The sequence below is a fragment of the Lepus europaeus genome, chromosome 8 (assembly GCF_033115175.1).
Source record: "Lepus europaeus isolate LE1 chromosome 8, mLepTim1.pri, whole genome shotgun sequence".
NCBI classification, from domain to species: domain Eukaryota; kingdom Metazoa; phylum Chordata; class Mammalia; order Lagomorpha; family Leporidae; genus Lepus; species Lepus europaeus.
In genome coordinates, this window is record NC_084834.1 from 130174710 (window position 1) to 130187568 (window position 12859).

At 43.8% G+C, this 12859-nt stretch overlaps 1 protein-coding gene across 5 annotated transcripts in view; it reads left to right on the plus strand.

The window, feature by feature from the left end:
- Positions 1 to 12859, plus strand: part of ERICH1 (glutamate rich 1) — a 97715-nt gene that overhangs the window by 60935 nt on the left and 23921 nt on the right. For all 5 annotated transcript variants that reach the window (XR_009866586.1, XM_062198859.1, XM_062198856.1 and 2 more), the window contains exon 4: positions 11777 to 12244. Coding sequence is in view for 4 of the 5 variants with exons in the window: in XM_062198859.1 (XP_062054843.1) it covers positions 11777 to 12244 (468 nt within the window). In the remaining variant the exon portion in view is untranslated. The remainder of the gene's footprint in view (positions 1 to 11776; positions 12245 to 12859) is intronic.

Below are 12859 nucleotides of genomic sequence, written 5' to 3' on the forward strand. Positions count from 1 at the left end.
GGTAACCTCCCACTGCTTTCTCAGGCCATAGCAGAGAGCTGGATTGGAAGTGGAGCAGCTGGGTCTCGAACTGGCATCCATGTGGGATGCTGGCACTATAGGCGGCATCTTTGCCTGCTATGCCACAGCGCCAGCTCCAGTCCCTCTGCTTCTGATCAAGCTCCCTGCTAATGTGCCTGGGAAAGCAGTGGAAGATGGCCCAACTACTTGGACCTCTCCCACTAATGTGGGAGATCCAGATGCAGTTCCAGGCTCCAGGTTCCTGGCTTCATTCTGGCCCAACCCTGGCTGTTGTGAGCATTTGGAAAGTGAACCAGCAGATGGAAAATGGGTTTCTCTCTCTCTCTCTCTCTCTCTCTCTCTCTCTCTCTCTCTCTCTCATAGATATGACACATGTACATAATAGATATGACACATAGTTTATATAATCCATTTCAAGCTTCATTAATTTTCTTCCTATATGGCAAATATTAGCTTTTTTTAAAAGATCTATTTATTTGAAAGAGTTACAGAAAGAGAGGGAGAGAAAGAGAGACAGAGAGGTACTGATCTTCCATCCACTGGTTCACTTTCCAAATGGCCACAATGGCCAAGGATGGACCAGGCTGGAGCCAGAAGCTTTGTCTGCATATCCCATGTTGGTGCAGGGGCCTAAGCACTTGGGCCATCTTCCGCTGCTTTCTCAGGCGCATTAGCAGGGAGCCGGATTGGAAGTGGAGCAGCCGGGACTCTTAACTGGCACCCATGTGGGATGGCAGCATCACAGGTGGCAGCTTAGCACACTACGCCACAGTGCCAGCCCAGATATTAACATTTCCAGCAAGGCAGCTAGACCTGAGGCAGGCTGGAGTTGGGAGCCCAGAACTTGATCCAGGTCTCCCACATGAGTGCCCAGAACTGAACTACTTGAGCCATTACCTTCGGCTTCCCAGGGTACGCATTAGCAGGAAGCTGAAATTGGAAACAGAGCCAGGATTCAAACCTAGATACCCTGATAAGGGATGCAGACATACCAAGCAACATTTTAACTGGTATGTCAAATGCCTACTCCCATATTGAATCTTAGTATTAGCACATATTACTGTTTTTCAAAAGAAATGTTGAACCTTGTTTTTGTCTAAATTAACTAGAAAATCCTCAAGCTAAATGACATCAACATCTTATACTTAGGGAAGAAATATGGAAAATCCGGCCTTTGGGAAAACAATCTCTAAGCATTTGGCTTCCATGTAAGATGTAAGAACGTGATCGATGATTGTGTGTTTAGGAGAATAGTTTTCCTTTAGTGACTACTGTTGATTATCCTAGGAGATCAAGAGGTGATGTGAAGGTCAGGTACACTTGCATGTCATGAAAGAGCTTAAGGTAATGAATATTTCTTCAAATTAATTAGTCTGGTCAGGTTCTATGACATATACATAGAAAATACAGTCTGGTAGTCTTAACATTGAAAAATATCAGTGTATTCTGAGGGCTGACATTATGGCTCAGTGAGCTAAGCTGCCACTTGCAATGCCAACATTCGATATTGGAGCACCAGTTTTGAGTCCCAGCTGCTCCATGTCTGATCCAGCTCCCTGTTAATGCAATTTGGAAAGCAGCAGAAAGTGGCCCAAGTCCTTGGGTCCCTGCCCACAACATGGGAGCCTCGGTGGAGCTTTGCACACCTGGCTTCATCCTGGACCAGCCTTGGCCATTGCAGCCATTTGGAGACTGAACCAGCAGATTGAAAATCAATCTCTCTCTCTCTTGCTCTCTCCCTCTTTCTTCCTACTCCATCCACTGCTCCCACATCACTCTTTTCCCTTCAAATAAGTAAATGGGTAATTTAAAAAAAAATCACAATACTAACATATTTGGATTGAGGTGTTGCCTGAGTTCCCTTCCACTTCATGTCTGTTCATTTCCAAGACTCAACTGCGTACACATGAAAAATAAAAGTAATGTATGAATGCATGTACTTTAAGCCTATCCAAAACCAAGCTAGATCATTAGGTTATTTATTTCAGTATTAAAGTTTGTTTCAAGGAAGAATACAGAAACTACTCTTTTTGAAGATGACTAAGTAATATATTTTAAATATTTGTCAAGCAGATGCATAATTTGATATGAACATCATTTGATATAATGTGAACCAATACTAACATCTTCACTTACGAGAGCAAAATCAGTCTTTCCTCAGATGGTGTCTCTTTACCATCAGGCATCCAAATTTAAAACTGCAAAAGGTCAGCATCTAGATTGTTGTGTTTCAATACAAATCCCTTTTTTATAGCAGTAAGTCCTATGTGGAATTAAAGGCCAAAATTTATATCTTAACTGTAGGCAACCAAAACTGCTGTTCCCAGTTTCATGATTCTTCTCTTGCTGTCTTTGGAAATTGTTGCTGTAGATCCAGATCAATTTAAAAAGGAGCCAGAGAACCCACTCTTTAAAAGTAGTAGGCAACTCCTAGAGTCCTCTTGATTCAAAGGGCGGTCAGTACCTGCTGACCAGGGAGACTGCCCCTCCCTCTCGAGAGCTCCATGGTCCCAGAGGCTGCTCTTGTGGTTGCAGCGCTTGGTGTGGAAATTCTGTCCAGGAGTTGATGTGGCCACAGCCTATTCCAGGACACGTGTATGTTTGGTCTGACTTTTGTCTTCAAAAGCCAAATCACACACAGTGATCCTCTCCACATGATGCATTTGTTCTGAAGGCAACTGCTGTGTCCACCAGCCATGCCTACCGCACATCCATCCCTGCGTTCTCCAGAGATCCCAGGCCTGACCTGAGCCCCTCATGCCCACACACGATTTTCTCAACATTTCTCCCTATTTGTTTACATCTGTGAGACCCCAATTCTTCCTTGACTGACTGTGGATAACCAGTTTATGTTATTACAGAACGTTGTCCTGAACTGTAGGGAGCACTAGGTTATTGAAGTAATCAAAGTGTCTTATGTTATTACAGCTTAAATACTTATGTTCACATAGATGGTTTAGATCAACATTAAACAGGAACTTACTGCTTTTTATTTAGTACCGGCAAGACATTGCTAGCTTGAGGGTACTTATCAGATGCAGTTTGTGGTCTCAGCCTTGAATTTAGAAAACACCTCCTATTTCATTTGAAACATTTAGCCTGTTTTAATGTAACACCTATTTGAGAGTTCAGATAATCTGAAAATCTGTGACTACTGTCACTGTCTACTCACGGTTCATCAGAATGTAAGTGTCAGATAGTGAAGAGAATTTTGACAATTATCATTATTTCTAAGGTTAGCATGTCTGAAGGGTGTGTTTTGAAGATAGCAGCTTTCAGTTTGTGTGCCTCCCAGATGAGGTCACCAGTCAGGCCTCCGGCTTGCTGCTGTGTTTCCCTGTGACTTATGTCACAAATGGCTTGAGGAGCTGAGGTGGAAGGAAGGAGGGTCATGAGTGAGTGTGGAGCTGCCTCGCTTGGTCAGAGGCCTGTGTCTGGGTTTGGAGCCCTCAGAGAACAGAAAGAGCTGGCAAAGGTTTCCAAGTTGTATACATCAAGCTCCAGTTGTCATCATCTCCCTGGCATCTGGGCTGAACTGAGGGCTCATCTGGGCTGTGGCCTCACAGGGTCCTTTTTTCCTGCTGTGGTGCCTGTGCTGATCCTCTGGCACCTGAGATGCGAGAGTGACATGTGGAAAGCCAACCATGGCTTACTTCTCTCAGTGACTGCTCGAGCCTGTTGTCAACACGTGGGCAGCAGCATGAGATCAGGAACGTCTGCCCCAAGGAGTAGATGGGGACCTTGACTCTGGTCAGGACAGCCATGGCGGCAGAGATGGCTGTGGAGCCGGCCTTCTGTCAGATGGCCTCAGGACAGGCATGCTCATGACAGAACCCCACATGGTAGTACCAGGGCCTGTGGAGTCCCCACTTCACAGCAGAGGCCTGGGCCATTGCGTCTGGTGCCAGTGCTGAAGCCCTTGTCCAGCAGGCGTAGGAAGCATCTCCCAGAAAGGACCCAGTGTTGATCTTGCCTTTTGAATGACATTACCTTGTCACCCTGAGTCCTCTTAGTGGCACTTCTGATGCAGGACCATCACGCAGTTGTGGACCTCAAAGTGACTGGTTGAGTGCTTCTTACAGACAAGGTTAGGAGGCTGGGCCACAGGAGGAGGATAGAGAGGGCCGTGCCTGCTATGAGTTAGAGACTAATCAGGAGCTGACCAGACAGGAATTCTAGATAGAGAAACAAACAGCTGAGGGCAGAGGAGCAAGAAAAGGGAGGCTGAACCCCATGACAGCAGTGTAGGTTCATCTCCAGGTCAGTGTCCTGCAGTTTCCTGTATCCCTCCCTCCCATGTGTCTACCCGTCCATCCTCCCAGACCCAACTGGGAAGGTACTGTAAACAGATGGGAAACAGTTTGACAGTTCAGATGGGAGAGTGAGGTGGTCATTAGAGCTTTTAAGGATGTCTAAGCTGGCATGTTGAGCAGTGTGAGGAGGGTAAGTCAGGAGGGCCGAGGACACTGCACTTGAAAAGGAGGGGGGCAGCACCTATATGGGACACTGGTGCTGCAGGCAGTGGCTTTATTTCTGAGCTTATCTAAGGTGACTGAGTTTCCATGGATGTTAAACACAGTTGAGCCTTGTGTCAAGCAGTAAAATCAGATTCTATTCAGTATCTGCTGTCACAGAGAAGGGACAGGGCTGAGCTTCCTCTCATGTGTAGGCCCTCTGCTGAAGATGCGATGGATTCCCTTGCTTATTGGATGCTGCCGATCTCCAGTGAGCAGGAATTTTAATCTGACCTGTGTTTAAGAAGAAATACAACATCTTTTTTTATTCTGCCTTCAAGGGCTACTGATCCCACAAGGACACTCCTGCTGCCCTCTATCCTAGGTGGTCTACTTGGGCTGTTTCATTTCCCCCTGCAGACCAGGTGGTTGGTGGGATTAGAAGTTTATCCTGTAACTTGTGATCTAAGCAGGTCTTACTTTATTTCTTGTGTGCTTTCAAAACAGGTAACACGTTGAATGTGTAATAAAGTATATCCCATCACTGCTGCTCCATGTATTTTTTAAATCCTGACCATGCTCCTGGCCCTGTGGTACCTATTGGTGTTGCATGGGTGAACCTGTGGCAGTTTCTCTACACATATTTAGATTTAGTTCATTAAATACAATTTGAAGTAGGTCTCCTCTCACTCTCCAGCCACATTTGAGGTGAACACATGTTCACATGTGACCAGCAGCTGCTGAGGACACTCCCCAAAGCAGACCTCTCTGAGTAAGACAGAGCCATCCTGGGCGGTTTCAGACCAGAGTAATGCAGGTGGGGCAACTTGGGGAGTTGAGAAAGGCCTCCCAAGGGGTTGCAGGGTCAAAGTGTCATTGGAGCACATAGTGGAAGGGTGGTCAGTGCTGTGAGACCTGACATTTTGGCTTCCACACGGTAGGCAAACTGTGGTGCCCAGATGTGGCCCAGGAGGCTCTGCTGGCTGAGAGGTAATGGGAAAACTGCTGAATTTTCCACACTGGGTCCAGGGTGGTGAGACTACACCAGCTGTGCCTGTTAGCAGAGAGCCTTTGTCAACCTCTGCCTCCTGCTGCACACTGCACCGTGTAACCCATGGTTGTAACCCATGGTCTTGCACCTTCCTCCTGCTGCACCTGCACCGTGTAACCCATGGTTGTAACCCATGGTCTTGCACCTTCCTCCTGCTGCACCTGCACCGTGTAACCCATGGTTGTAACCCATGGTCTTGCACCTTCCTCCTGCTGCACCTGCACCGTGTAACCCATGGTTGTAACCCATGGTCTTGCACCTTCCTCCTGCTGCACCTGCACCCAGTGTCCAGCAGTGTGGAGAAGTCCTGTGAGCTGCAGCCTGCTCTGCAGAACAGACACTTTGTGATGCTTCTGTTTCTCCTATAGAAAATTCACTCCCAGGAATCAAACCTAGGAACTCAAGTCTCTGCCTCAGGCTGACTGAGTGAAATAGGCCCATCAAGGGTAATAAGTAAAACATGTAGAACACATGATTATTAAAAATATTTTTAATTATAAATGAAGATTTCTCATTTCACTGGGAAGTAAGAAAGACTAGATTAACTATCATCTCACTAAAAGAAGAAGTAGATTAACTCTTTCCCTGGTTAATAAAGTTTTCTCCCATAGAAGAGTACTTTATGTGTAGGTACTTGCATCAGATGTATAAATCCCAAACAAGTGATTATTAGGGTTCTCTCTGTGATTTATACATTGTAACTGTCTTCAGCAAACATATAATTTAGAAATGTAAATGACTGTGAGGGACACAAAATTTAACAGTACCACAATCCTTCAGTGTCTTTCTTTGGCCAGTAATTCCTTACAGTCCTGTGTCCCTTTCTAAATCTGAGCTGGCCAGCTCCCTCCGATGTGACTCCGAGGAAGCCAGGAGCTGCAATTGAGTTGTGTCATGATGTTAAATGGAAAATTACTCATGGCTCTTGCTACTGGCAGGAAGGCAAACCCTGTTAGGGCCAGTGTGTTCATACAAGGACCACTGCACAGAAACGGATTGCAGATGAAGAGGGCATTGGACTCAGCTTCAATACAACATGGACAAACGAGTTTTGACCCAGGAGTGGGGCAGAGGAGGGGTGAGGTACTCTGGCCACCTGGGCAGTGATGGAGAATGAGGAACCCGATCAGATTTTGAGGGTGATCAATGTCAATGATGGGGGTTCTTGCCACGCTGACTTAGCAGGGTCCTCCTGAACTGGAATTCCAAGGATGTGCATGGGTGAGCCTAAGAGGAGGCTCAAGCCTGGTCATTTAGTCTAGCAGTCTTTCCACTCACTCAGACCTAAACTTGAGTGATGTTTTCTGGCTTGGCAAAGAACTGAGCAACATAATGAAAAAATGTCATAAAGAGATAGATATGTCCAAATGTGCAGAAGTTCAGTAATTGCAAGACAGACAAGTTCTGAAAGTCCACCCTCTGAGCTAAGTTGAGAGATAGCTGTTCCTGCCCTTGGGTTCCTTCTAAGACTCCAGTCACCAAGAAGACTTCTCTTCATCACCTCATACTTGAAAATTACTCATTATCACTGTTTTTGTTTGTTTGTTTTGCCCCAGTTGCCAAAAATGTGTAACCCATGGTTGTAACCCATGGTCTTGCTCTGATTGCATGTGTGTGTTCTAGATACACAGAAGATGTCATGAGCTTCACCCTCCAGAATCATCAGAAACCTTTCTGCTGCTGGGAACACCGGGTCAGGGGTAGGATGGCCATGGTGGCATGCTGAAGATAGGAGTGCTCACCCAGACACTGCCGCAGCTCCCTCCGGTGCTCTGTGACTGTCACTGCTGGGGTCTGTACAGCAGCCCTGAGACAGTGGAAGGGAGAAGTACAGAGCCATGTACAATAAACCACTCTAGTTTAAAGAGAAATTTGATGATTTGAATATAAGTTATTTATTCTTTTATTTTGAGAGGCAGAACTATGGATAGAGAGAAGGAGAGACAGAGAGAGAGGTCTTCCATCCGCTGGTTCACTCCCCAAATGGCTGCAATGGCCAGAGCTGGCGCAGGCCTAAGCCAGAAGCCAGGAACTTCTTCCAGGTCTCCCATGTGAATAGAGTGGCCCAAGCACTTGGGCCATCTTCCAGTGCTTTCCCAGGCCACTGGCAGAGAGCTAGATCAGAAGAGGGGCAGCTGGGACATGAATCGGTACTCACATGGGATGCCAGCACCACAGGTGGAGGCTTAGCCTACTAAGCTACAGCACCAGCCCCAACCCTGTAGTCTTTATTACTGACTTTGTCAGTTACCACCAAGTCCCCTTCTGCCCCACAAGTGTCCTCACCTCCCTCCACCCAGCTAGGAAGCCCCTCCTCCACTTTCTGTCCATGTGGACAGCACACAACCTGGACCTTGCGATTTGTATGTGCTGCTTCCACTCACTGTCCTGATTGCCGGTAGCTCGTTCTTGCTGCTGAGCAGGTTCTGCTGCGTTCATTCCTACTTTGTCTGTGATGGGCAGTTCACTCATGGACTCTGGAGTCTTCCATACATAGAGTATGTCATTGGTGGTGACTCCTACACATTGTGTCTCCTCTTCTGGACCCTCATGATAGAGGTAGCCACAAGGGATGGCAGTGGCCACCACTGTTTCTCTTCAAATCAGAGGAAAAGAATTTCACTATTACATATGGTGGGTTCTGTGGCTCTTCCATGTCAGATTTAGAGTTTTCTTTGCTATTTCTAGTTTGTTAATGAGATTTTATATATTGGTGTCAATATTGATCAAACTATTTATACTGCTTGTATCTATGGTTTTGTTTAGAGCTTTTGTAAGAGTTTTTATAAGAGGATTGGAGTACATTCACATTTGTTTTAATGACCCTGTCAAGTTTTGGAGTGAAGATTAAACTGGCTTCACAAGGCAGCCTATAGCTGACTGCTGTTTTTTCTGTGCACTGGACAGATCTAGTGGAAGTCACAAGTGACTCCACAAAGGCCTGAAGTTCTTTTCATGGGATTATTTTTAACTAAAGATTCAAATTGTTATGTTGATGTAGGACTATTACTATGTTCTGCGTTTGTCTATGTCCTTTTGGCAAGTTAGACTTTCCTCAGAATTCTCCTCTTCTGGTTTATCTAATGTATTTGCATAACATTACCACCATATCCTTTTGTAAGCGTGTTGACCTCAGCTGGGGACACTTGCCTGCCTTCTCCTCTCCACTAGTCTCACCAGCGGTTTGTCCAATTTTTCTTCAAAGGTCCAATGTTTGTCTGTTTGTTTCTCTCTGTTGTATTATTTGCTGTTTATTTTGTAGTATTACATGTATGATTTCTTTCCTTCTGCTTTGTTGGGCTTAATTTGCTATTTTCTAGCTTCTTGAAATGAGTGCTTACATCACTGATTTTTAGCCTTTTTTCCTGATAGATTTAAAACTATAAATTTCCCTGTAAGCAGGATTTAATGCCACCCCATAAATTTTTAGATGTCATGATCTTATCAAGTTTAAGATAGGAAATTTTACTTTGTTATAAAAACATTATCTTCTAAATGCCCAAAACATGGATATCAGTACAGTGGAAAACACAACAACCTATGCTAGCACCAACCAAAAGGTAGCCACAGTTAACATACTGGGATGTGGACTGTCAAGATTTTTAAAAAATGTATGTTATGTTTTTCTTTTCTAAGGTACACATGTGCATGCACAGGCACACACACACACACATTTACACTTACATGAAAACATATGGTGTAATAATTATTTTATAGGCTTTTGCTATCTCCACCTTTTTGAATTCGTATATGCTAGTCTTGTAACAACAGCAGGACAGCAGTTCGTATGGCAGTCTCACCACTTAGGAGCAAGCAGACCAAAGATGCAAGATTGCCAATTATCTAGATAGAGTAGAAGACCTACAAAGAAGGCAGGTTTTTTTTGCAAGAGCCAGATTACAAGAGGAGCCCTCCAGCCGCGGTTCTTGGTGGATAGTGAGATACCCCCATGATCTATGTTGGTCCCCCGGTGGTTTGCTTTAGGATGATAAAACACTATGTAGTTTTCTTGTCTATAAATTAATGAGCTCAAGCATATTTTTAAAGATAGATGCAGTGAGGAGAAATGTAATGTCATCTTTTTAAAATGGACCTGGGAAGTAAAAACTGATAAGCAGTGGTCATTTTTGGAAGTCAATATTCCATAGACCATCTCAAGAGTCAGCTGTTCTGCCTTGGTCTATCAGCTGCACTTGGCCAGGTCCCTGATACCAGTGCACACTTGGAAATGAAATAGAAAAAGTGCCCTGGTGATCAAGAGAAAACTATGGGTTTCATAATAATTTTAAAATACCTTATGTTCATAGATAAGGTTCAGGGGAAACTGAGAACTCTCATTCAAGAACTAGCAGTGAAATTGTCCACAATATAGTGTCTACTTTGACAGTAACACAGCTGACCAGAGTGGGTTAGAAAGAGGATAGTCTATGTCGGATGACAGAGATGACGTTTAATACTTATTAAAATACTTATTTTGTGTGTTCTCATGTTGAGCTAATTGAATTGATGGAAGTTAGGCTACACACATAGATGTAGTATCTGGAACAAGTACCCAGGCCTTGTAACCACCTGTTCCTTGTCCCAGCACGCTCACTCAGGTGGCTCCCCAAAGATTTGGCCAGCACTGGTGAGGTTACTGATATCCAGGTGAAACAGGAAAGCTGCTTTGAGGAACTATGTGGAAGACAAATTAGACTTATGCCAGCTAATTTCAAAGGATAAAATAAAGTCCTTGAATAGAAATAACAAGACAAGTTTTATTCAGTATAACAGCATCTGGCCATCTGTACCTTTTCATTTTTATTTTAAAAATTTCATATTTAAAGTGTAAATTACATTGTTTAATCTTGTTGCTCAAAATAATCTGTGATGGGGTACTATGCAGCTCAGAAAAAAGTGAACAAGAACTAAAAAGGAAATTGTCTGAGAACCAAACCCTGGTTCTAGATCTACTCAGGCAGAGCTGGAGGGACAGTGACAGCGAGGTGAGCTATCCACTCAGCAACTTGGGCTATATTCTTAAGTCTTGCAGGGGTAGAAACATCGCTTGAATGAGTACAGGACTTTTTTCTCTCCTTCTCCTTGTGTGCCCTCAAGTGTGGTATCACATGCCATCTTCGATCAGCCCTGCAAGATGCCATTTGTAATTTGAGACCTTCCTTGTGGTGCCAGCAGTAACTTACACTGGATATTTATCCTTGTTTCTGATGATTTGTCTCTGCCACTCCTGGCTGACCTTGTGTACTGAGATTTTACCCACCACACCTCCTCCCCGCTCCTCTCGCTGGCTCCTGCTCAGTGGTAGACTCCTCCTTGGCTCAAGAGAACAGCTGTAGATATCTCTTCCTATCTAGTGATAGCCCAGGGCCATTCCAGATCAACCATGGTGAAAGTATATATAACAAGGAAGTTGACAAATGTATAACTCAGGACTTTGCCACCAAAAGCCAGCTATTAACCATTTACCAGGACATCATTGGCCAACTATGTTATCTGCCAACTTCTGCTGACCTGTTGCCCAAACTGAAATCTTCGTTTAAAAATGTGCCCTAACTCTTGGAAGGTACTAAAGTAAAATGTAAAAAAGGTAAGAATTCATTTTTTCCCAAAGGTTATAGGAATAAAATTTCACCCAGTAAGCCTATAACAACTCTTACTTCCTTAAAGACACACTGTTGATCATGATTGTAACAGCTATGTGTGAAAATCTATATGTGCATTTTCTTTTTTTGTAAAGATTTATTTTATTATTTATATGAAAGAGTTACACAGACAAAGGAGAGGCAGAGAGGGAGGTCTTCCATCTGCTGGTTCACTCCTCAATTGGCTGCAATGGCCGGAGCTGCGCCAGTCTGGAGCCAGGAGCTTCTTCCAGGTACAGAGGCCCAAGGATTTGGGCCATCTTCTACTGCTTTCCAAGGCCATAGTAGAGAGCTGGAACAGAAGTGGAGCAGCCGGGACTTGAACCAGCACCCATATGAGATGCTGGCACTGCAGGCCACGGCTTTACCTGCTATGCCACAGTGCTGGCCCCTATTTGTGCATTTTCTGGAAAACACATAGGGCATGGATTTGTGTTATGGTTAGGATCTTTGGTAGTGTAACTACTGTGAAGTAAAGTTGAGAATCACTGAAGCAGATAGCTTAAATTCTTTCTCTACTGTAAGATCCTGAAAGAATATTTATTTAGCTTATATGTTTGTTATGGATCTATTATACTGAACATTGTTCTATTTGATATTTTGAACAGATCAGGATTTTCATGATCAACCAAAGAGAAGAAGAATTAGAAAACATAAATCAAAGAAAAATTTGAAAAATTCCAATATTGTTCATGTAGAACAAGCAGAATTAGAGAAACATCAGAGTCTTTTACAAGAGAAATCGCAGCTCCAGCACACAGATGGCCCGTCAATCAGCAAAAATAAAAAAAGGAAACTGAAAAAGAAACGGCAGATTAAAAGGAAGAAAGCAGCTGGCTTAGCAGCCAAGGCTTCAGGTGTCAATTTCATGTACCAACCTGCAGAGAGCACCAGTGAGCAAGAAAATGAAAGAGACAGTGAGGGAGAAGCTAGAGACAGCAGTGAGGAAGATGTCAGAGATGCCGAGGAGGAAGAAGCTGGAGACGCCAGTGAGGAAGAGGTTAAAGTCACCAATGAAAAGGCAGATGGCATCCTAAGCTTGCTGAAATCAATGCAAGAAATTTATTTTTATGATGGTATGTATTTTCCTGTTTTCTTCTGACCAATGGCACCCACTTTCAATTGTGGAAAAGTGAACAATAAGTTAACATTTTGATGTTTACAATATAAAGCACATTAAAATGTTCACGACAAATAATGAATTTCAAGGCAAAAATCAGGATATTTAAATTCTCTCCACCAAAGCGTTGGAATTGTTAATTACTCGAGACATTCTGAAAGAAGCAGCACAGCCAGCCCAGTAAAGTTGTGCCTGCGGGTTGGTTGGGCTCATGTTCTTTATTCCCCTAAAATCAGGCTTCAGAGTGTGTCGGTGTGCTACGGTGTGTTTCTAACTGAAAGGCGAGTCTAGACCGGAGGTTTTAATGGACTTGTGTTCACCTTCATAAATTTATAGAGCAGTAGAAGTAGCACATTTCCTCTTTAGGAAACACAAGGACACATCAAAAGATCTGTGAGGAAATGGAACTAAAAGGTAAGTTTGGTGTAAAAACAACTTTGAAATCCATGCATAAGACATGTTATAATTTTCTACATATAGCTTACTGATTTAAGATTTTTCAGTTAGCATTTTCTGGAAACTATCTGAGTTGGTGTAGGATATGAAACTAAAGGTGTGTTTATTCTCATGA